General features: G+C 42.7%; 3 protein-coding genes across 5 annotated transcripts in view; 1 reads left to right on the top strand and 2 right to left on the bottom strand.

Annotated features, from left to right (window-relative positions):
- Positions 1-4,684: 4,684 nt before the first annotated feature.
- Positions 4,685-8,557, bottom strand: LOC116065757 (tubulin beta-4B chain). Its single transcript, XM_031321371.2, has 7 exons — positions 8,381-8,557; positions 8,054-8,162; positions 7,096-7,206; positions 6,561-6,805; positions 6,119-6,441; positions 5,669-6,013; positions 4,685-5,463 (listed from the first exon to the last, which is right to left on the bottom strand). The coding sequence occupies exons 1-7, from the start codon at positions 8,435-8,437 to the stop codon at positions 5,316-5,318; spliced, it is 1,338 nt and encodes a 445-aa protein (XP_031177231.1). The 5' UTR covers positions 8,438-8,557; the 3' UTR covers positions 4,685-5,315.
- Positions 8,558-10,368: 1,811 nt separating this feature from the next.
- On the top strand, positions 10,369-22,782 carry nrde2 (NRDE-2, necessary for RNA interference, domain containing). 3 transcript variants are annotated; one of them, XM_031321337.2, is made up of 19 exons: positions 10,369-10,515; positions 12,951-13,062; positions 13,490-13,693; positions 13,806-13,946; positions 14,318-14,580; positions 14,671-14,897; positions 15,025-15,249; positions 15,962-16,151; positions 16,391-16,524; positions 17,052-17,172; positions 17,341-17,513; positions 17,651-17,822; positions 17,943-18,163; positions 18,314-18,797; positions 20,455-20,870; positions 21,069-21,208; positions 21,441-21,582; positions 22,184-22,255; positions 22,395-22,782. In XM_031321337.2, exons 1-19 carry the CDS (start codon positions 10,410-10,412, stop codon positions 22,518-22,520), a joined length of 3,669 nt encoding a protein of 1,222 aa, XP_031177197.2. In that variant the 5' UTR covers positions 10,369-10,409; the 3' UTR covers positions 22,521-22,782. The 3 variants fall into 3 exon arrangements, with proteins under 3 accessions (XP_031177197.2, XP_031177196.2, XP_031177198.1); XM_031321336.2 differs by having other exon boundaries at positions 20,452-20,870; XM_031321338.2 differs by having other exon boundaries at positions 10,411-10,515; positions 12,957-13,062; positions 20,452-20,870.
- ttc7b (tetratricopeptide repeat domain 7B) overlaps positions 17,007-24,055 on the bottom strand; it is a 49,257-nt gene continuing 42,208 nt past the window's right edge. The window contains exon 24 of the transcript XR_004895783.1: positions 17,007-17,049. The gene's annotated coding sequence lies outside the window, so the exon portion shown is untranslated. The remainder of the gene's footprint in view (positions 17,050-24,055) is intronic.

Here is a 24,055-nt window from a genome sequence, read left to right as displayed (position 1 = left end):
GATCACTGCGCAAAGCCCAGTGCCATCATGTTTTCTGATGGCAGTGAACATGCATACGGCGCGGTGATGTATCTACGATGGAGCTGTAGCCATGGTGTCGTTGTGAGACTGGTCGAATCCAAAGCCAAACTGACCCCTCTCGACCACAGAGGCGATCCTGTAAAAGCTGAGATGTGTGGAGCCATATTTGCAGCCCGCCTCAAGACCTACTTCCTGAGACACTGCCGACTCCAGGTCGAGAAATGGTACCATCTTGTCGACAGTCAAACCGTCCTGGGCGCAATACAGCGTGAGAGTTATGGCTACCAGACCTTCTTCGCAAACCGTGTTGGCGAGATTCAGAGCTGCACCGACGTTCAGGATTGGTGGTGGATTCCAGGGCTAGTAAACATCGCAGACATCATCACCAGAGGGGCCAATCCAGATGCCCTAATTGAGGACTCCGAGTGGCAGTCAGGTCCAAAGTTCCTCCAACTTCCTGATGATGAATGGCCAATGAAATCCGTTAGAGACGTCGCAGCCCAAGCTCGAGACAAAGTCACAAAGATCCAGAAAAAGACATTTGTAGCAGTACTTACCAGAAGTCACCAGAAGACTGCACACGATCCAACATACAATCCAGCCCGGGTAGAGTCCAGAAGACCACCAGCAGGAGCAGCAATTCAACAGCTCATCGAAATAAGGCGCTTCAGCAATCTGAGAAGGCTGGTCGGGACCGTGGCGTGGATCTGGAGAACAGCTAAAAAGTTCCTGAGTGCCAAGATCAGGGACCAAGAAAAGTGGGAGGCAGTACCATCCTCAGGTGTCCTTACAGTCAGCGAAAGACGAGACGTGTTCCAGGACCTTTGTCTAGCAGCACAGGAGGGCGTCGACTTCCCAAGTGCCACAATAGACAGACTAGTCGTCTACAGGGACCAGATAAGTGGACTTCTAGTTTGTGGTGGCAGAATCCAGACCTTCGGAGAAGACCGCAGAGCTGTTCCTCTTCTACCATTCCAAAGTTGGTTATCCACCCTGCTAGCCAGAGAAGCACATAGCGAGGGACATGACGAAGTGCCGGGAACTCTACTGCGGATGAGAAAGAAGGCGTGGGTCATAAGAGGAAGAATTATTGCCCGAAAAGTTGTTGACAAGTGTATCGTCTGCAGGAAAGCAAAAGCAAGAACCTGCAAGCAGATAATGGGAAGCTTACCGGAAGAAAGGTCAAGTCCTGCTGCACCATTCGAGTTCACGTCCGTTGACCTGTTTGGACCTTACCATGTCAAGGACGATGTCAAGAAAAGTGTAACTATGAAAGTATGGGGCGTCGTATTTTGCTGTATGTCCAGCCGAGCCATCCATGTCGAGCTAGCAAATACATTGTCAACAGAGAGCTTTCTGCTTACCTACCAGAGGTTCACCGCTGTCCGAGGCCATCCCCGGAAAATCTGGTCTGATCCTGGTACAAACTTTGTCAGAGCAAAACCTGTCCTAGAAGAGATGTACACTTACCTGAATCAACAGAACAAAGAGTCACTTGAAGAGTATGCTGCCAGAAATGAGACCACCTGGACGTGGAAAATCCTCCCGGCCGATTCACCTCACCGGAACGGGGCCGCCGAAGCTGCTGTCAGAGTCACTAAGAGAGCTCTCCAAAGTCTTGGAAATGTAGAAGGCCTTACCTTCAGTGAGTTCCTGACTGTGCTCCAGCTAGCTGCCAATCTTGCTAATGAGAGACCCATTGACGCCAGAGTTCAGAGCCAAGAAGAGCGCATCCAGTACATCACGCCGAACAGTCTGTTGCTTGGTCGAGCCACACAAAGTGGAGACTTCAAAACTGTCGACTACACCATTTATCCATTCAAAAGACTCAAAGAAGTACAAACTATAGTCAACAACTTCTGGAGATCCTGGAGCCAACTCGCTGGTCCGAACCTGTTCATTCGCAGTAAGTGGCATACTGCTGAAAGGAATGTTGCCGTTGGAGACATAGTTTGGCTCTGCGACCAAAACGCACTGAGAGGGCAGTTCAGACTTGCAAGAGTCATCGGTGTAAATCCTGATTCCAGAAGTGTTGTTCGAGATGTTTATGTGAGGGTGGTCTCTGTAAGCTCCAGCATTTCGGTGAGAATTCCGAAACCAGGTGGCAGAGATCCCGAATCGAGTACCATTTTGCATCGGGACGTCCAGCGCCTTGTGGTCCTCGTACCGGTGGAAGATCAGGTCGGAGACCAGCCCACTTGAGTGCGATCTTTCCGGGCATCGCCACGTAAAGATTGAAAAAATGCAGGGTAAAGAACCAAGCTGTTGCCTGTAGGGAAAAAATGCATTTGACCTTTCCTCTGTTGGGAATATACCTGTTTATTTAAAATGCTTTTTGTGATTTCTTTTGTTTGTTTTTTTTCTCTTTAAAGGTTTTTCACCTGTTACTTCGAATCCTGATCCTATTACATCGCTACTTCAACTGATCAAAATAAATATTCTTCTGAGTGAAATCCCAAGTCTGGTCCTTTTCAAGTGTGGCCACCTCACAGTTAAAATACACTTGACAGTAGTCTAGCTAAGGACTACATTTCTCATCTGCTGAACACTGCTGATAATGTATTTAATTACTAGAGCTGCAAAGATTGTCAACTAATAAATTAATCAGCAGCTATTTTGATAATCGGTTTGAGTCTTTTTTTTTTTTTTTTTACAAAAAAATCAAAACTTTTCTCATTCCAGATTCTTAAATGTGAATATTTTCTAGTTTCTTCATTCCTCTGACGGTAAACTGAATATCTTTGAGTTGTGGACAAAACAAGACATTTGAGGACGTCATATCAGGCTACGGGAAACACTGATCCACATTTTTCACCATTTTCTGTTGAGCCTTTATTAAATGAATTAATAAATTTATGAAATTTAGCATAGGCCTAATCTACACATACACAGGTATTTTATAAAACCGTAGCCTTTTCGGTCACCGACAACGGATCCTTTGGAAAACTCCTTCTAGGGTGAAGGATTCCCAGAACCTGTTATTAGTGTTGACATGTAGACACAGCGCACACTGTCTACATGTCAACACTACATATAGCTATATTAAAGGTCTTGCGTTTGTTTTGTTTTAAATTATCATTTTTATTTGAACAGAAATATGTATTTACACTTGAAAGATTGAAAATACATAATAGACAGCTGAGCTTGATTGGACAAAACTCATATTTTATTTCTTGGAATAGCTTGCTTAAGTCATATCTCATTTTGCCCTTTATTAATTTAACATTTTCTGTAATTGTATTTAGTTTTTTATTATTACCTTAAAAATCCCAATATAAAAATGTCCAGTTATTCATAAAGGTTGAGGGCAAAGGATGAATGATGTCAACAGTGATCAGAATAATTCTGACTTATTTAATATCACCCTCATCATGGACTTCCCTTTGTGCAAGTTACCATCCAAAAAGAACTCAATATCCACTTTAATGTGGGCAGATGATATTCTCTCCATTCAGAGGCTTGCAGGAAACGGAAAACAGATTTAAAAGATAAATACCTTTCCATGATCATTTCTGTCTGCATGTAAACTAAGGAAATAGGAACAGGAATTTTGATATAATGAGGTATGTGTGTTATCTGACTCCTCCATCTGCTGCAGTTAACAGGATGGTTCTACATGTCTGCCTATTCTGAATATGTTTTTATGTTTGCTCCCCTGTATGATAGGGTAAAAGGAAATTATTTTTTTTGTATAAATTCAAGAGACACATACAACAGCTACTTTGGAAAAGTGTAGTGTAATTTGAGTATCACATATGGATGTTATCCTCTGGGGAAAACAGATTAGCAGACTCAAATCACTCAACACCAAATACTCCTAAATTATTATCTCAGCAGATAGGCTACTCCTTTGGAAACATCTTTCCTCAAACACAATTTATGAATGCATCACAAGGCCATAAAAACGATTTGATAACACTATTTCTAAAAAGTACAATTTCAGAATTATCAATCATTTTCTCTCCCAGTATTCTGGAATTGGGACTGTCAAATGACTTGCTTATTCATTTATTTTAGAACTAAAAAGACGGAGTTATGTGTGCATTCTGTGAGCTTGTGTAGTGTTATGAGGGTTGAAGGAGAGTTTAGCCTTTAATCTGATGAAGTGAGAGTAGGCGGACAAGGACGTTGGATGTTATCAGATCTGTGGCCTCTTCAGCAAGATAACTTCCTTAGATTTGACGGACAGAAAATTTACATAACAGGCTTCCATCACACATTTTGCATAGATATCATAAGGATAGTATCATATGCATATAGATGTATGAGATAAAGAATATGGGCCACATCTTGCCAGGGATTTATTGCATTTATATTCAACTTGCTTGGCATTAACTGCTCCCTGCGGATATTTCATGTTGCCAACAGCAATCTGCCACTTAAATGTTCACCTATGCACTGAACCAGCTTATTTTCTGTGACGCCATGAGCTTAAGCGTCACAGTATTTGGACAGGGATGTTGCCAATAGGAAGGACGTAATGTTACTGTCCCAGTAGGCAGGTGGAAGCTGAACAGATTTATATCCTTGAGCAGGTTTAGTTAAGCTAATACATGAGAACACCTGTGTAGAGGCTTTATAATTTGAGCAATGAAAAATCTGTAATACCGTAGTTCAGTTCAGTCACATTTATAAGTAGCTATAAGTCACAACACAGCGTAGCACCAATTCGTCAAGATCTTTATTAAGTCCATCTATACTTTTGATGTCAATAACATCCCAGTACAAACACACTAAGAATAATGTAGCAGGGACAAGTTTCTGACACTATTTATGGTCCAAGGTGTATTTTGTTTTGCTAAATTAATTCACTACATTCTTATAAAGAATTACACTCCATCAAACCAAGTAAGTGTCAAATTCAGCCATGATTGCCATGAACTGGTCAGTGTTACATTCTCTTTCATCACAAATATATGACAGTATGACATACTGGGTAGTCAGTCTTCTGTGGACTTTGAAATATGATGAGAAATGGTATTGCCTGGCACGACATTTAGGCGATACCATCCAAACAGAAAAGAAACGGGAGAGGTTAAAAACATTCATATCCAAAGCAGGAAGGAAGACAAAGTAGTGTGAAAACAGAACAGACAACATTTATAAATCAAGGCTGGAGAAATCCTTCAACGAGTTCAATGTTATCATTTGACGACTTTCATTGGAGTTACTGTGCAATTTAAAAAAAAAAAAAAATGTCCAAATGATGATTGATTTTAAGCCAATTATCAATAATTCTCAACTAACCTAATTCCTAACTGTTGCCTAGTAAGAAAAAGGTCATAGTAGATGTTTTAGGCCATGTCCTCTTCGCCTTCCTCCTCAAACTCGCCCTCGTCCTCAGCGGTGGCGTCCTGGTATTGCTGGTACTCGGACACCAGGTCATTCATGTTGCTCTCAGCCTCCGTGAACTCCATCTCATCCATGCCCTCACCCGTGTACCTGAAACAAGTAAATACTTACTTACATTAAGCTTGACAAATTAGCTTAAGTCTATTGCTGAAGTGTTTTGTATTATGACAGATTTGGGGTTATGAAAAGACGCTCATGCATGAAAATGTTAGTGTATGAACTCTGGGTAAGAACAAGACCGCAGAAGTACAGGGACTTCTCCCAGCTCTCCTGACGTCAGTCTTCTTTTACTCACCAGTGGAGGAAGGCCTTTCGGCGGAACATGGCAGTGAACTGCTCAGAGATGCGCTTGAACAGCTCCTGAATGGCTGTGCTGTTGCCGATAAAGGTGGCAGCCATCTTGAGGCCACGGGGAGGGATGTCGCAGACAGCTGTCTTGACATTGTTGGGGATCCACTCCACAAAGTAGCTGCTGTTTTTGTTCTGCACGTTCAGCATCTGCTCGTCCACCTCCTTCATGGACATGCGGCCCCGGAAGATGGCGGCGACTGTAAGGTAGCGCCCGTGGCGTGGGTCGCAGGCTGCCATCATGTTCTTGGCATCGAACATCTGCTGGGTGAGTTCAGGAACTGTCAATGCCCTGGAAAAAGACAAACAATTCAATTAGGACTTATTTCAAATACATTTTAAAATACAACTTGAAGGTGTGATACAGTCTCTAAAAAGCTAAATCCTGCCTCTCTACCTGTACTGCTGGCTGCCCCGGCTGGTCAGGGGGGCAAAGCCGGGCATGAAGAAGTGCAGCCTGGGGAAGGGCACCATATTGACGGCCAGTTTCCTCAAATCAGCGTTGAGCTGGCCAGGGAAGCGCAGGCAGGTGGTTACCCCGCTCATGGTGGCTGAGACCAGGTGGTTGAGGTCGCCGTAGGTGGGCGTGGTGAGCTTCAGCGTGCGGAAGCAGATGTCATACAAGGCCTCATTATCAATGCAGTAGGTCTCATCTGTGTTCTCGACCAGCTGGTGGACGGAGAGGGTAGCATTGTACGGCTCCACCACTGTGTCTGACACCTGGAGTGGGAGAGTGAAGGGAAAGAGGAGACAAAGGGAGGAAGAGGAAACAGCATTAAAGCACAGAGGAGGGGCAAATATTTAGTGTTAAAATATTTCCATGTTTTTTTTTTATGAACCTTGGGCGAAGGCACCACGCTGAAAGTGTTCATGATGCGGTCTGGATACTCCTCTCGGATTTTGCTGATGAGCAGCGTGCCCATGCCGGAGCCTGTGCCTCCTCCGAGGGAGTGCGTGAGCTGGAAGCCCTGGAGGCAGTCGCAACTCTCTGCCTCCTTTCTCACCACATCCAGGACCGAGTCCACCAGCTCGGCTCCCTCAGTGTAGTGGCCTTTAGCCCAGTTATTACCTGCTCCACTCTGGCCTGTGTTACATGCAAATACAGACATCCATCACTGCTGTGGTGTCAAAACTTCCTGGATCGTATTCTACATGAAATATGACTTTGTCATACTTGCAAAGTCAAACACAACTTACTCGCAGTGAGCAGTGCATACACTGAAAGAGACTGGCTCCTTCACTTCTTCACGCAGAAAAACTACTTTACAGATATATATGGCTTTAAAGTAAGAGTTGATGCTTAATCACAGTATGGCAATTTGATCAACCCAAGTTAAAAAAAAACACATCATTTGTTCACATTTAAATTCTCACCAAAGACAAAGTTGTCTGGTCTAAAGATTTGGCCAAAGGGACCAGACCTCACAGAATCCATTGTGCCTGGCTCCAGGTCCACCAGCACTGCACGGGGGACATACTTGCCACCTGGTGATTAAAACACAAGTGGACAAATTACAATTTACACACAGTGCTGAAACATTTGTTCAAAAACAGCTCCTGAACTTTTAGATTAGATTAGATTAATTAGATTTATTGTCGTGTACAAGTACAAAGACAGCAAAATGCAGTTCGCGTCCAACCAGAACTGCAGAAAAAAGCATAAAGTGCAATGCGATATTCAAGTATAGACAGGTGGTGCATAGGCAGGACAAGAAATGAATTGTAGTTATAAGAGCAGAATAAACATGGCTATGTAATATGAACAATGCATGAACAACATGTACAGATATGTGCAATGTAGTAGCAGTGGCATTATACTAGTAGTAGCACTAGTAGAACTGCTTGATTTCTCCTTTTTTTTTTAGTATGCATTAAATATTTTGCATTTTAAAAAGTTAACCAAACAAAGAAAGACGAACGAAAGCACAACACCTATATGTAAAAGTGGTTTATGGACGGTTTCTATTTTTTTTTATTTAGTCAGAAACGTGCCCATATTTTCTGCTACAATATTTAAACGTTAAATAAACAAAGTTAGTCGCCTATAAAAAGGTCTCAAGACGCCCTCATATTTGTTTGGGATAATGTCCTTAGCTGGAGGTTTGTTGTTTGTATCATGGAAACGGCGACCGTAACTAGGAGAGTGGAGCAGAGGGCAGGGGCCATTGGCATCACTTCTAGTGGCTTCCAGCGGGTTAAGGAACCCCTGCTGGATGGCTACGGAACTAACAAGCCTTCCGCGTGGTATTGAATTACCTTGGCTCTCTTAGAAACTAGCAACATTATCTAAAACTCTGTAGTTCGGACACACTCAAAGCAAAGTGAAGTTAACCTGATGCCTCGTTGTAGTACACGTTTATTCGCTCCAGCTGCAGGTCGCTGTCCCCGTGGTATGTCCCGGAGGGGTCGATGCCATGTTCGTCGCTTATCACCTCCCAGAACTAGAATCAGGGGAAAAAGAACAAAGGATAACGGTTACATTAAATTGCTAACTTGCATGACTTATCCTTACGAGTCAAACCCATCGGTGGTATGGACACAAAGGTTATGCTTAGTATTGTTGTTAACGTTAGGTAAGCTCATTTATATATCAGCCCGCCCAAATCTAATTTAACATTCACGCTCTTTTTCAGTGAGTTAAGACTTAAACAAAAGCTACCTTTGCTCCAATTTGATTTCCACACTGGCCTGCCTGAAGGTGCACGATTTCCCTCATGTTGGTGGTAATTAAAAGTTTACGGACAACGACCGAAACAGACAAAGTTGTAACCGGTTATAACGCTCTAGCACTCCAGTAACGGACTAACCTGAGAAGAAGGTGGGAGTGTTGCCAACTACAGCTGGCCGATAAATGCAATTGGACTAGCTAAATGTCAGTCAAAGCATATCAGACATCTCATTGGTCGAAAAAAGTTGGATTCCAGTTTTGATTGGATAGTACTATGGGAGCTCTGTTGTCTTGGTAACACTAAATAGAATCTAATACACAACAGCGTTTCTACAGAGACACCCTAGACGCTCCAGACGCCCCTTTGTTTATTCAACATTTAGCTAAGTTTCGATAAAAACCAAACAACACGAGATCTTACAATGATTTTCATTGTTGACTATATCTCTAATACACGAGCCTCTCTGCTGCTCAAAATAAGAAAGTTAATAATAGATACAATTGAGGCGATATATGATCATCTGTGCATACATACCAAACTTTCACAAAGCCTACTTATACATGTTTTCTGTGATGATATAATGATAATTTAGTGTGGTTTCATGTTTATTAGGCGCCAAGTATGCTATCTAACTAATCCTGCACGCTAGGTCGCCATGGAAGAAGAGGAAGAGGAATGAATGAGTAATTGTCGTAGCTTTATTTGCCACAAGAGGATAGTAGAGAGCCTTATAACATAAGCCTACTCAACTCACCTGACGCACTAGGGCGTTTTCTCATACAGTCGAGGGATTTTGCTGTGGGGGTTGACCTTTAGATATTAACATCTATGAATAAAATGTACACCAAATTAAATCACATTACTCAAATGTTTTCCTCCTCCATACATAATGCAGCTTTGACGGACATTCAGTGGGTGCATTACCTGTATATATAGGCTATGACAGTAGCCTAATCAACCAATTCTAAAATAAGTCTAATAGATCTTTCTCCAAGAGAGTTCCTCCAAGATTGTGCTGGGATAAGCCTGGTTTCATTCCTCTGCTGGTGGTGTAGAACTGAATAGTTACTTCTGGGGCTCAGAATCTATAATTTACCTTTACAGAAAGCAAGAGAATCCATTCTGGCTTAACCTATTTTTTGAAAATATGAAACCTTACTGCAGACACCTAAAAAAAAGTGGCTTGCAGGAAGGTTAACAATACCATAAGCCCCTAAATCACATTAAGAATTAGACCCATATTTTTAGATACATATGAAATTCTACAAGGTTAAATTGGAGGAGCAGCCTCCAAGCTGTAACGGAGAGTGATCAAGTCCGAAGTGCTGGGATTAGGCTACATGGACAACAGAACAACTGTGGAAGTATATTCTTCTTGTGTAGGTTTACTTGACCTAGTAATGATAAAGAGAGGTTCATCCAACAGTCCAGGCCTCTTTCATTTTGCTGAGTAAATGTATAGAATTTGCTTTATAAAGACCAGAATGGGATGAAATGACACATATACCAAGGTAAACAAAACCAGAGGGTTACTATCGAAAAGGTACAGAGCTAAATGGGACCCATGTATCATAGGTATTCCCTGCAGCACAAGGTTCACCTGGGCAAGAGGTTGGTACAGTGACCAGTGACAACATGTAGGCTACACCTGGGAACTGTCAGTGACATGATTATGATTTGACATAAAATAGGCCCTCAAATAGGAAACACTTGTACAAAGAAATCCAGAGCAGTGGGTGCTAACTAAATCCTACTGTTAAAGTAGTATTATGTTTTTGCTGAGCTTGTGTGAGACAGTGGGCTAATTGATTTACCTCTATATGATTAATTTTAGAGGCTATAGCTTGTTGCATTGTTGGGTTGCTTTATATCGAAAAGAGTAGTACGTCATCTGCTACACTTTTTTTTTTTTAATAATTAAATCCAATATAGCAATACCTGAAATTATAGATGCAAAATTACATTGCACATGGTTTTATGTGGCCATTCACTGAGAATGGGCATCTAGCCGACTGACAAATGACGTCATGTTCCTGCGACTGTTTATATGCGACACACACCATCATGGCTCTGTTTCCAGCTTTCGCAGAAGTAGAGAGTAACAAAGTTGAAGATTCGTCCAAAGGTGATTACTTCTTCATGTAGCACTCGATTTAATACGGATTGCTATTTGCCTCAATACTCTGCTGTCATCATGTTGAGAGGATAACGTTACACCTGTTGAACTACGAGCTAACGTTAGCTTAACATTAGCTGTCTGCCTGTCGTCGAACCTGAAAGACAGACCTTGGCGTTAGCTCACCTTCTTGTCTATTAGTTTACATTCCGCTACAGGGTTACTCGTGAAAGCCAGGATCCCTTCTGACTATTTGTTTGCATTTGGTTTGCCTCGTATATTATGTTATGATGTAGTAGTAGTAGTAGTAGTAGTAGTAGTAGTAGTAGTAGTAGTAGTAGTAGTAGTAGTAAGGTTGTCACATTCGCATAATAGACCAAGCAAAGCAGGCGTTATTGTTGTCTTGTGCGTAGACACGACATTCCCGCCGGTCTCGTGCCAAGGTACTTATCCCCGCCAGGATTTGTATCCCCTGGCCGCGGGAGCGCGCGTGCACTCAACATATAACATAATAACACACAAGGTGACAGGACAGACCCTTTGCATGTTAGGGGAGTAGATACACATTATATCAGGTGAAAAACGGCCCGATATTTTCTGTATCCCCTATGTAACTTTTGCTAGAAAAAAGCTGACATCTCCATATTATCTCAAAAAATAACACGCATGATGACAGGACAGACCCTTTGCATGTTAGGGGAGGGGGTACACATTATATCAGGTGAAAAACGGCCTGATATAATGTGTATCCCCTTTGTAAATTTTGCTAGAAAATAGTAGACATCTCCATATTATCTCAGGTTGTTTATCGTGACCTGGTGGACACAGAAAATAACAGGACAGACCCATTGCATGTTAGGGGAGGAGATACACATTATATCAGGTGAAAAACAGCCTGATATAATGTGTGTCCCCTATGTAACTGTTGCTAGAAAATAGCAGACATCTCCATATTATCTCAGGTTGTTTATCGTGACCTGGTAGACACAGAAAATAACACGCATGAGGACAGGACAGACCCATTGCATGTTGGTGGAGGGGATACACATTATATCAGGTGAAAAACGGCCTGATATTTTGTGTATCCCCTATGTAACTTATATGGTAGACAGGTGAACAAAGCGGTTAATTGAAAGTCATATTAAACTAAATTAAATTAAAACAGAAATCACGTTAGGAGAGGGAGGGACGTGTTAGCAAAGACGAGGAAAAAATATTGTTCATAAACCTGCACGACTCACATAGATAGGCCTATCAGTCGGCCTTTGTAGAAGGTGCATGTCAATATGGAACTTTGGAAAATACTGTCGATTAATCCACAATAATAAACGAAGTATTAAACAATTTACACATCGCCTTAATGTAACAGACAAATAAACGTATTTATGTAGATAAATGAGACCCTTACTAAGGAAACCCCTATCGAGTCTTCCACGTCGCTATCTGTTCCATTTAAAAGGTGAATTTGAAGTGCAGCAGCTAAACTCCGCTCTGAGTGCACGCACGCTCCCGTGGCCAGGGGATACAAATCCTGGCGGGGATAAGTACCTTGGCACGATACCGGGTTGAAAACAAGCGCTTTCTTGCATTTCTATATGACAAAGAGACCAAAATATGGAAAGGAAGCCTTGATGATATTCTACACACACTTTTTGGATGCTTTTATATAGGGCTTAGTGGTCCCCTAATACTGTATCTGAAGTCTCTTTTATATAGGCCTTAGTGGTCCTCTAGTACTGTATCTGAAGTCTCTTTTATATAGACCTTAGTGGTCCCCTAATACTGTATCTGAAGTCTCTTTCCCGAAATTCAGCCTTGGTGCAGAATTACGGCCACTAGAGCCAGTCCCACAATGAGCTTTCCTTAGGATGTGCCATTTCTGTGTCTGTAGCTATTGAGGAGGAGAGAGGGGGGGGTGCAAGGTGGAGGGTGGGGGTGTGGCCTTGACCAACTGCCACTTTGCTTGTTTTGCAAGCCATGATGTCTCTCTCTTTCACATGGATGGGCAAAGCAGAGAAAGGGGAGGTAACCTTCCTCCTTATGACGACATAAAGGGAAGATTCCAGATCGGCCCATCTGAGCTTTCATTTTCTCAAAGGCAGAGCAGGATACCCAGGGCTCGGTTTAAACCTATCACCATTTCTAGCCACTGGGGGACCATAGGCAGGCTAGGGGAACTCGTATTAATGTTAAAAAACCTCATAAAGTGAAATGTTCATGCCATGGGACCTTTAACTCATTCACACGTAGCAAATCTGTACCAACTGAGTTAACTCCGTTTGTTTTCTGGCTTTAGCATCTCCATCTTATCTTCAGTAATGCAAGATGAGAGAAAGTATCCCCTGCATTATTAATACATGATGTACTCACCATCACAATGTCTCAATCCTCCTCCTGATCACTGAATGACACTGGTATTTTTCCCATCCACTCTCTACTTTTACAATTAGACTGGCTGAAAAATAAGAGTTTTCGGACTGGAGATGCCCTCTCTCTTCACAGTCGTTTTTTTGAGAAGACCAATGACAGTGAGAGGCTGAACCAGAAGGAATCAAGGTACAAATCCAAACTAAAAGCTAGTTTCTTTGCTTGCAGACACAACAATGGGCATTTGACTTTGGACGCTCAAACATTCAACTTTGTGGTAGCGTCTTTTAGATTTCCTCTTAAAACGCTTTTCATAAGAAACCCTCTGTCAGTGTACGGCACCAATTTTATTGTTGCTTCTATATTGCCATTTCCCCTTATGTTTTTCTTGTTTCTGTGTTCTTATACTTATGCTTGCATCTGTTTTTCTTAGCTGTGAAGCACTCTGTTTAAAAGAAGAAAAAAAAACTAAACAAAGATAGTTATTTCTCCAGCATGTATTAGAAGTATTTGAAAATTAGTCAAATAAATCTTTGACTTTACATGAGGCAGGTGTTTAATGGGTTCTTTGCGTCTCTGACTCGCATTAACGTTGACTTCATCTTATAATCCTCAGTGTAGGCAGAGATGTGAGCTCTGCGGAGGAGGAGAAGGAAGAAGAGGGTAATGTGCCACCCAAAAAGAAGAAAAAAAAGAGTGAAAAAAAGAGGAAAAAGAAGAAAAAACACAAAAAGAAGAGTGGAAGATATTCAGACAGCAGTGGGACCGACTCTGAAACCATTTTCCCCAGTGACCTCAAAAGGGTCAAAGAAGCAGATAGGTAATAGACTCACACGTTTACATCACCCATGCTTACACTCTTAATCTTATATACAATATCAGTGACTTACTTCTGCTCTGCATTCATGGTTGGTGTGTGTGCATCCACGCAGTCCTCAGCCTGCTCCGTTAGCAAGTTGTTTCTCCTGGTTGGATGACCTCCAGTCGCCCACAAAGCAGCCGTTCTGTGTGGACCGTAAAGCAGACCCATCCAACTGGACCTACAAGTCCCTCTACAGAGGAGACGTAGCCAGGTAGCTCTCACACACACACACGCACACACACACGCACATACACTCGTCTCTGCACTACGAGGGCAGTGCATCTTGGATTGTGAGTGTCTCTTTTAGTGACCATCCCTGCTCATGCTAACTTCTTTCAGTAGGTTCTTCAGTTTATTACAAATCAAAAACATCATTGAGTTAGGGAAAGACTCTCTGTGACTCTTTGGAGGAGTAAACATAAAAGCTTACATGTGCTGAAGTAGGTTTAAAGACTACAGTAGCAAAACAAATATTTACTTGATAAAAATGTAGCGGGTTATAATTTTACACGTAATGTTTAAACTGTGTGTGTGTGTGTGTGTGTGTGTGTGTGTGTGTGTGTGTGTATATATATATATAAGGTATAAGAGGAAAGGCAGCTCGTCCTTGGGATTGGACTTCCGCAGACAGGGCGTCAGCTGGGAGGAGTCAGAGTCAAATAAGAAACAGAAAGGCGGGGACAAGAAGAGAGCAGCAGACAGATACTTCTCTACAGTCAGTCGCCAGCTGTTGAGGTCCCAGCCCCCTATTCCTACATTACCTACAATTCCTGAGCGCGGTGATGCCATCAGCCCCGCCTCCTTCCTCCCGCTGGGTGACGAGGCGAACAAAGGAGCAGAGACTGGTAAGAGATTTAGCCAGGTGGTGAAGGGGGAAGTCTTTACAATCTCAAAAAGTCAAGCAATGTGGTAATTTAATGTAAATGTCAATCCAGGTGACCGGGTGAAGACATCATCAGTAAATCCTCTCGGTGTGTACGACTCCTCAACGGCCCTCTGGCTGCAGGGGAAGGGACAGCAGGAGCAGACAGAGCCGCAGAAGCAGGACATACCGACGGGGCAGAGTGCAGCGCTTTTGGCTGGAAGGACCGAAGAGTTTAACAGGCGGCTCAGAGAGCAGCCGGAAGACACGCAGCTATGGATAAAATTCATACGATACCAGGTGTGAAAACTTTTGTTAATATATAGACTACTGTGTTATTCTGCTTCACTTGCCTAGTCTCGCATGGCCAGACCTATCTCTACAGCACTGCTACTTCTAAACCTCATCATCTCCTCTCTCACTCTAGGATGAGCTGAGTGCAACAGTGTTTGGAGGCGAGGAGGAACAACAGGGCAGCGATTCGGCCGAGCGCCGTAAGTCTTCCTACAGAGCGGTTCTGGAGAAAAAGCTGAGCATCGCAGAGCGTGCAGTGGCCACCAACCACAGCTGCATAGCTCTACAGCTGGAGAGGCTCAGGATCTGCCAAGAGCTCTGGGAGCCCTCACTTCTGGCTAAAGAATGGAAGAAACTGGTCAGTCTACAGTCTTTATATGCTGCCGTAATATTCACTCAGTGCTTTTGTATTTCAACGAAAGCTGCCCTAAAAAGAGTAGAAAATTGGCTGCGCTCTATTTTTGTAGTTGGTTCATTCATTTTCACACTGCCTTTTTACAAGCAAAGGCTCCTACACATTTCATTAAAGTGCTCATATTATGCTCATTTTCAGGTTCATAATTGTATTTAGAGGTTGTACCAGTATAGGTTTATGTGGTTTAATTTTCAGAAAACACCATATATTTGTTGTACTGCACACTGCTGCAGCTCCTCTTTTCACCCTGTGTGTTGAGCTCTCTGTTTTAGCTACAGAGTGAGGGATCTCACTTCTGTTCCATCTTTGTTGGGAGTCGCACATGCGCAGTAGCGAGGTAAGGACTACTAGCCAGTCAGTCACTAGGCGAGCATTGTAACGGGTGTTACAAAGTGACGCAGGTTCATCACGGAAGTAAAGGCTGGACTCAATAGAGCTGTTTGGAGCAGTTTGTGAACAGTGTTTTCTGTTGGAGATGGTAAGTCCCTTTGGGGTGGACTTTGGGCTTTTTCACTTGTGCACAAAAAAGATATATAACACAATAAAGGAAAGGGGAAAAGCCAAAAAGCAATATATGAGCACTTTAAATTAAGCACTTTCTATTAATCTGACTCGCCAGATGGTTTGTATTACGGTATGTACTATTGTATTTCAGGTGTTCCTCCACCCAAACAGTGCCCCCTTGTGGAAGGAGTATCTGCTGTTTACCCAGAGCTACTTCAGCAACTTCACCGTGTCGAAGGTCAACTCTGCCTATGGGAAGTGTCTGAGCACGCTCAGTGCGGTGCGTGACGGTAGCATGGTCTCTCACCCAGCCCTGCCAGGACTTGAGGAGGATATGTTGGGTAACAGAGATTTTGTTGGTCTGGCAAGCAAAACTAGCCTCTACTTATCCAGTGCCTCTACTCTGAGAGGACTGATTAGTGGATAACAGTTACATATTCAGTTCACCTGCTGAAATTTAATCACCAACTACTGTCACAAGGAAATCAAGCATGAGTCATCATATTCTTATTTGTTTGAATACAAAAACGTTTGTATGCTCAATGCTTATTAAAAGTTGTTGTCTTTTCTTTCTGTTTAGATATCTTCACCCAGCAGTGTCATTTCCTACGTCAGTCTGGTCACTCAGAGAAGGCCATTTCTCTGTTTCAGGCCATGATCGACTTTACTTTCTACAAACCTGACAGTGTACGAGAACTGTCCACCAAGCAGCAGGTAAACACACACACACACACACACACACACACACACACACACACACACACACACACACATACTAAACCAAAAAAACTACTCAGGCTCTAAACCTAGTCCTTACTTTTATATTCAAATTGTAAATCTAAACCTAATCCTAATAAATAATCTTGACCATGAGGCCGAATCGTAACCTATAATGCCTAAAAGGAATAGTTCGACATTTTGGGAAATACACTTATTTGCATTCTTGGCCCGGTGCAGGGACTTCCTGAAATCGTGTGAACTACGTGAGGTTGCCAGGCACCTTGTCATTTGTACACTTTGGTTTTTGTACGTATTAAACAGAGATAACTGTTGTCTTTTTTAGTTGATTGCGATAAAAAAAATCTACTTGGGGAGTAAAGACATTAGAGTACACACACCAGTGCTCCAGCAATGCAAATAAGGAGGGAATTGTGTCTTCCAGTTAATTATAGTGTGTGTGTGTGTGTGTGTGTGTGTGTGTGTGTGTGTGTGTGTGTGTGTGTGTGTGTGTGTGTGTGTAGGTTGAGTTCTTTGAGCCGTTCTGGGACAGCGGGGAGGAGAGGGTTGGAGAGTTGGGGGCCAGAGGTTGGAAAGCCTGGATGCTTCAACAGGAGCGAGGAGGCTGGCTACAGCCCAGTGCAGGTAAAACACTCAGACATCCTTATAACAAAAGTGAGGTAGGCTTTACTTTATTTAGTGTTGATGTAAATCCTGGAATAATCTTAAAATTGTTTGTGGGGCTAAAATCTTTATTTTTTATCTTTTTGTAAACCGTCATCTTCTTATGTGTGTGTTTGTGTGTCTCCACAGAGGAAGAAGAGGAGGAGGAAGAGGATGAGGAGGAGGTGAAGGATCGGAGCCAGCCCAGATGGACAGTCTGGTTGGATGTGGAGCAGTCTCGTGAAGCAGCTCACTGGCTGCCCTGGAGGCCGGACAAAGCCAAGGGCCAATCAGAAGAGGACTGCGAGGACCCGGACAGACAGGTACTGATTTAAAGTGTCTCTGCTCACGTATGGTATGTTTTGGAAGCCATTTACAATATAATAAAATGAAAGCCACCATTGTAGGCGTGACCACTTTGTTTGACTTCTTCGTCTCTCTCTTTTCTCTCCAACTGTAGGTGTTGTTTGACGACATTGGGCCGTCCCTAATTTATCTGTCTTCACCAGAGCTCCAGCTCAGTCTTCTTCTCCGTTTCTTGTCGTTCCTGGGACTGCCCGTAGACTCTGTGCTCTCTGCTGCCCCCTGTCAGGCTGGCCTGCTGCTGGAGAGCCTTTCTCTGCTCACACAGGGTAAAAATGGCACCGTCCGTCAGTCAGAAAAATACAAACTAGCTATTTTTGATTTTTTTTTTAAAACTATAACAATCAACTTGAAGCATATCATTGAGACAAAGCTGTGTCACGTCTTAGGTAATGAGCTCAGGCATCCTCTGACCTCCCAGGACCTACCTGAACCCGGGGTTAACTCTGTAGGTCACATGACCACTCTCCAGGGAACAAGGAAGTGGGTGGGGCTTGGGAAGCAGGGCGAGAGGTTTGTCACCAATGTGATCAATATGCTCCAACCTGTCCTTCCCGCCCACCACCGAGCCGCCCTGTCACTCAGCCGGATGCAGTACGAGAAACTCAAGGTAAGAGTCTGTTTATCTGACTCAAGTTATATTAGCTGACTCAAGTTATATCATTTAGTAGACTCAGACTTTTTAGACTTAGTTTCAAGTCTAAAAAGGGTCTGATATTTGCACTGATTTACCTTTTGCATTTGTATGTGTACATGTCAGGTCTTGCGTTGCCTGCGTGGCAGCAACAAAAAGCGCGTCCGCTCTCAGGGAAAGAGCAGCAAGCGAATTGCCAAGCAACTGCTCAAAGAACCCGACAACCGCTCCTCGTTGGTGCTGTGGAGGGAGTACGCCCACCTGGAGTGGATGCTGGGCAACCTCGACGAGGCTCGCAAAGTCTTCTCCACGGCAACAGCGATAGGGGGAACCAAGGGGCTGAAGAGCTCCACCCTCTGTGAGCTGTGTCTGCTGTGGGCCCAGCTGGAGGTGGAGGACGGGTCAAGCGTGCAAGGGGGAGGACTAACTGATGTCACCGTGTCCCCAGCTGTTTGTGTATTAACCAGGCTAGCAGAAGGAACCTCCTCATCCTCCCAGCCCCTCTCTCCGGTTTCCATCCTGAAAGCCAGGAAGTCGTATGAACAGGCTCTGACTGCCGGCTTGTCATCTCTGGACCAAAACCCCCACAAACCTCAGGCCAACAAAACAGGTTCACTTTATCAACAACTTCTGTGTGTTAAATCTATTGCAGAGGTGCGTGGAGAGCCTGTCTTTTAAAAGGCCCATATCAGTGGTTTTGCATGTTTGCAGCTGTTCACTCACTGTTACTGCTGGCCCTTTTTCCAAACATACCATACCATTTGTTTGGATTCATGAGCGCATATTTATCAAGTTCTTTGCAGACTGTTTTTTAATCATTTTAGTACAGTAATGTGAGGTATACAGTACAAGATTAGTAGTAATTGGCCTGAAAAATGGAACAACAACCTTCAGCAATAAGTAATTATTACCAGTTACTAGAGATGGTCCGATACCATTTTTTGCTTCCCGATACCTGAACTTGCGTATCGGCCGATACCGAGTACCGATCCGATACCAGTGTGTCATATATTTTATTATGTTTTAACAACTGTATACTACTATCCCTGTATGGATGTGATATGATTTCTATCTTTGTTGTCGGTCTGGCTCAGGTTAAACTCTTTGTGAAACATGAATGCCACAGAACTTTCTTTTATTATCCAGTTTGACAGTCAGTTATAACGGAAAAAGAACATAAATAATCTACTTTAACGTAGATTTTCTTTAGGGCTTTATTATGTGGTATCGGATCGGTGCATAAACTCCAGTACTTCCCGATACCGATACCAGCGTTTTAGGCAGTATCGGAGCCGATACCGATACTGGTAATGGTATCAGAACATCTCTACCAGTTACGCACCAGTTCAACCTTGTCTCACCAAATACTAATTCCAGATCCTCAACTTAGAGTATCTTCTCATACCAGGTACCTTTTTTATAATGAAACTGACAGAGAAACTGTATTTATTGTGAATTGGTCCCGTCTGGCCACTACCCAATCCACTTAATCAGGTCGATATCTGCTGATACCGATCTGGAAGATCTGATTGGTACATATCTAATTATTAGTCAAAATGAGAGTATATTCATTTTTCTAAAATAAACAAAAGCATAGCCAAACTAATAGTAGTCACTGGCCTCTACATTGCATACCAATGGGTCTGACGGATTTCAGTACAGCAACAAAACTGTTCTTCTGAGTCGAGCTAAAGTATTCAGTTACTTGTAGGAGTAAAAACCAATGGGAAGTCTTAATCAGTACTAGTTATGCAATACATGAGACCTCATTAAGATAAAAAAAAAAGGGTGCCCGGATAGCTCAGTTGGTAGAGCGGGCGCCCATATATAGAGGTTTACTCCTCGACGCAGCGGCCCCGGTTTGGCTCCGACCTGCGGCCCTTTGCTGCATGTCATTCCCCCCTCTCTCTCCCTTTTCATGTCTTCAGCTGTCCTATCAAAATAAAGGCCGAAAATGCCCAAAAAATAAACAAATCCTCCCCAAATGAATGCTGAAGACATTTTGACATGTCACAGTAGGAAAAGCCCCGGTGTAAATAACCAAGTGGCTGAATTCCACGTAGCTGCTTGGGTCTTAGGGTCCTGGTGTTGTGCATGCTGGCTCACTGCCGTTGCTAATTGGGACACTTGAATAGAACAGAGCTTTTGTTGATGTTATTAGTAACACCTGTGCTTTTCCTACTATGACAGGTCTAAAATGTCTCCAGCATAAAACGGCTGCCTTTCATTAATTTGATCTTATCCTTATCTCATCGTTTCACCAGCAGGTGATGAGGACCTGCTAGGAGAGAAGCTGAGGCTGAGAGGCCTAATAGGCTGCTACGCTCTGTTCCAGTACATCACCATGGGCATCCAAGCAGCTAACATGGTCTACAGCCAGGCTAGAGAGAGGGTGGAGGAGCTGCACCGCACGCTAACACTTGACAAGCAGCTTCAAAGTAATGAAGAAGCCAACCTTGCTAGCACTGATGCTAGCCAGTCTGCAGAGGGTTCCAGCCATACCAGCAGACGCTATGTTAACAGGCTAGCTTCTGAGTGTGAGGCATTAGCAGTGCAGCAGGCAGCGTTGCTTAGGTACCACAACAGCATCAGTGTGTTTCCACTGGCAGTACTGAGACAGACGGTCACCTCTGCCCTCTCTACCTGGCCCAGCAGCGCCCCTCTCTGGAGCATATATGTCCAGGTAAGCCAAGGCCTCCATTTCATGTTTCAATGATGATTGAAACAGCTCATTGCCAATGAATGATTGATTGAATCAATCAATCATTCATTGGCAATGAGCTTCTGTACACGTGTTTTTACCAGCACTTTGCACCTTTTCTGTACCAAATCAGTACTTGTGTATTTTGGCATGATGACCCTCATGTGACCCGTGTTTCAGGTTGAGAACCGTTACCATAGTGCTGGCCGGGCGCGTCGCTTTTTTCACTCTGTAACCAGAGACAACAGCAGTTTGGTGCCACGCCTCTTTGCCATTGTTGCTGAACAACAAAGGAAGCAGCTGGTGGACGCTGCTCAGAGGTAAGAGCAGACAGCATGATGGGTAGTTGCAGGGTTTTTGCCTGCACTCAAGTTGTTTGGGAATAAGCATTATAACAACTTAGAAAGATGTAATCAATGATGCCATGATCATAGTTTTCCCTATTCCTTCTATGTGTGATAAGCAAAGAAACTTAATTTTCACAAATACTTTCTATCAAAATTCCCATTCCTTATTAATACTTGTGTATATATAAATGTATGGTGTTTATAGGTCTTGTTGCCATGATGCTGCCTTGCCCATCCTGCCAGAGAATGGCCTCAGCAACCGTATCCGTGGACTGTTTGAAAGCGCCATAGCAACAGAGATGGGCTCTCACTGTCCTTTACTTTGGAGGCTGTACATGCACTTCCTGGTGAGACAGCAAATAACACTCATACGTTTACTGCCCTTGTGAGGACTCCGTATTGACTTGAACTCATTTTCTATCTTTGACCTGTCAGTTGAAAGAAAAATAAAGATTAGGGGAAACTCATAATCCTTTTAAACAGTTATCCAATCGTACTCTTAACAGCATAGTTACAGACTTCACTGAAAGGGGCAAATACCAGCTTTCTTTTTTCACAAAATAAACTTGTCAATAAGCTGATAGATGTTAAGGGCAGTTTCAAAAGTTACGTGTATCAAGGATCAACGCGGTAATTTAGCATTTTGCATCATCGTGGATAACGTTTGAACACAAAAATGTGCATTTCAGTAGTGATTGGAAAAGCCTGCTGTGCCTTTAAGATCGCATTTTGTTGTGCATATCATTCTGTTTGTTATTATGTGACCTTAGAGTGCTGCCTATTTTCTCCTTCTCCAAATATACAAGTATAAGGCAAACACACACAGGAAGACCAGCCTATACAAACTTACGTTGTGTGTAATTTGCACATTTTTAGATATACAAATATTGACAGTTAGTAAAGTCTTATGCTTAAGCTGTGTGTGTTTCTATGTGTTTGTATTTGTAGGTGTCAGAAGGGAAGGGTGATAAAGCCACAGGGATCTTCTACAAGGCCTTACAGAATGTCCCCTGGGCTAAGGTGCGCTACAGACATCAAAGTCATATTTGCTAACAGCAGCTGACCTCGCTCTACTTCATTTTTAAATTGTACATATGAGAAATTAATTCTCGCTCTCTGTGTTTGTGTGTGTGTGTGTGTGTGTGACGCACGTGATCAGGGTTTGTACATGGACGCAGTGCAGCTGTTCCCTGAACATCTGCAGGAGTTTGTAGATCTGATGACAGAGAAGGAACTCCGACTCAGACTGCCTTTAGAAGAACTGGATATACTACTGGAGGACTGAACACGCATCTCATTCAAGAACTTGAGTTTGCTTTACCGGCAACATGCCAATGAAAAAATCGGCACCCTTGATAGCAAGAACAGGAGACCCATACTGTACACAAACTCAGATGCTTACACACAGCATTAAACAGTGAAGTTGCAGTGATCTTATGGGCAAGGAGCCATCCTTTGTACATGATATCTAATGCTTTATTTTCACAGCAAACCACAAAGACTGTTTTATTACCAGAGATTGTTAATAAATATATAATTCTCATTCATGTGTTGTGTGCTGTAGGATTGTTTTATGCATAGCTTACAGTGCATGCACACTGAGGTTTAGGGCCTGTGTTTTAAATGAAATATATTATAAAAGTCCATGACATGTTACTAGTAGATGTGATTGTAAAGAGCAACTGTGAAATAATTGTGTTAACCAATACTGAGATAAATGAGAAAAAAAGACTTAACACTGCCTCAACATTTAAAAATCATGATTATCATATTTTAACTGTGAATGCTAAAATGCAAATGCTTCAACTTGTTCATAATGCTTAAATTAAATTGTATCCCTGCACCTTGGTGAAACAGAATCTTACCCAAATACCAAGAATAGAAAAAGATCAGACCGGCACTAGTGTCAAGTTCCGAAAGTTGTCACTTTTCACGTGGTGTGATTTCCATCTTTCAGTTATTTTGTATATTAAATGTCATCATCTGAACACTGCTAATGTAAATTATGTCACAGAGTTTAGGCCTGAATATGCGTTGTTGCTGTTTTTATCTTCTGATTTTAAGAATTGCATTTTAAACATAGGGAATTCAGTCTCATTTTAAGCCGATATGAGGCAATGTCCGCGGTAAGTTTTATTCATTTACTCCCTCAACTGACCGTTAAATTACCTCAAAGTTTTTAGGCCTACTTGCCCTATTTGTATATAACTAATAAAACAGCGGTGGAGTCGCTCCCTCCTGCCATCGTTGCCGCGCCGTGGTTTGACGCATTGCAGATTCGCACTGGCCAATCAGCGGCCTCTGTACAGTGTGCAGAATATTGCGGGTCTGCTCTGTCCAATCAGAATCCGCCTCTCAAAACCGCAACTTCTCCAGTGCCACGGAGATATCCTTCCGCCTGCATAAAAGTCTTGTCTAACACAAACTAGTCCGTCACTTTTCACAGATAAAAAACAAAACATAAATAGATACGAGGAAACCTCTCACATTTTTCTTTAAAGGCAAACGACCACTATTATGAACTACTCAATTATTTTAATAAAAGTTATAATTATCTTTTTCCCCCAGACAGATGTATCCTGATAAACCACTACATTTCACTAGGCTATTTTTTTATGACAATAAAACACAGCCTATTACAGTGTTATGTGAAATGGGTCAAAGAAAAGTAATGTTTTTGCCTGAAAATATTCTTTATTTGTAATCTATTTGTAATGATGATGCTACACTAACATTTTAATTTAGGCCTATATAGTGTCAACGCATACAGGTAGGTACATTTAGACACCTGTTGCAGTTATTCAGGTTTCAATAACACTA

Source organism: Sander lucioperca, chromosome 18 (assembly GCF_008315115.2).
Source record: "Sander lucioperca isolate FBNREF2018 chromosome 18, SLUC_FBN_1.2, whole genome shotgun sequence".
Classification (NCBI taxonomy): Eukaryota; Metazoa; Chordata; class Actinopteri; order Perciformes; family Percidae; genus Sander; species Sander lucioperca.
This window is presented reverse-complemented; position numbering and strand designations above follow the sequence as displayed.

Coding starts and splice junctions, on each gene's coding strand:
- LOC116065757 (XM_031321371.2), bottom strand. CDS start 8,437: ATGAGGGAAATCGTGCACCTTCAGGCAGGCCAGTGTGGAAATCAAATT. Junction 8,163..8,380: donor GAAATCAAATTGGAGCAAAG/GTAGCTTTTGTT, acceptor CCCTGATTCTAG/TTCTGGGAGGTGATAAGCGA. Junction 5,464..5,668: donor CGAAAGGCCTTCCTCCACTG/GTGAGTAAAAGA, acceptor TACTTGTTTCAG/GTACACGGGTGAGGGCATGG.
- nrde2 (XM_031321336.2), top strand. CDS start 10,410: ATGACGTCATGTTCCTGCGACTGTTTATATGCGACACACACCATCATG. Junction 17,823..17,942: donor CCTTTCTCTGCTCACACAGG/GTAAAAATGGCA, acceptor GTCACGTCTTAG/GTAATGAGCTCAGGCATCCT. Junction 22,256..22,394: donor AGAATGTCCCCTGGGCTAAG/GTGCGCTACAGA, acceptor GCACGTGATCAG/GGTTTGTACATGGACGCAGT.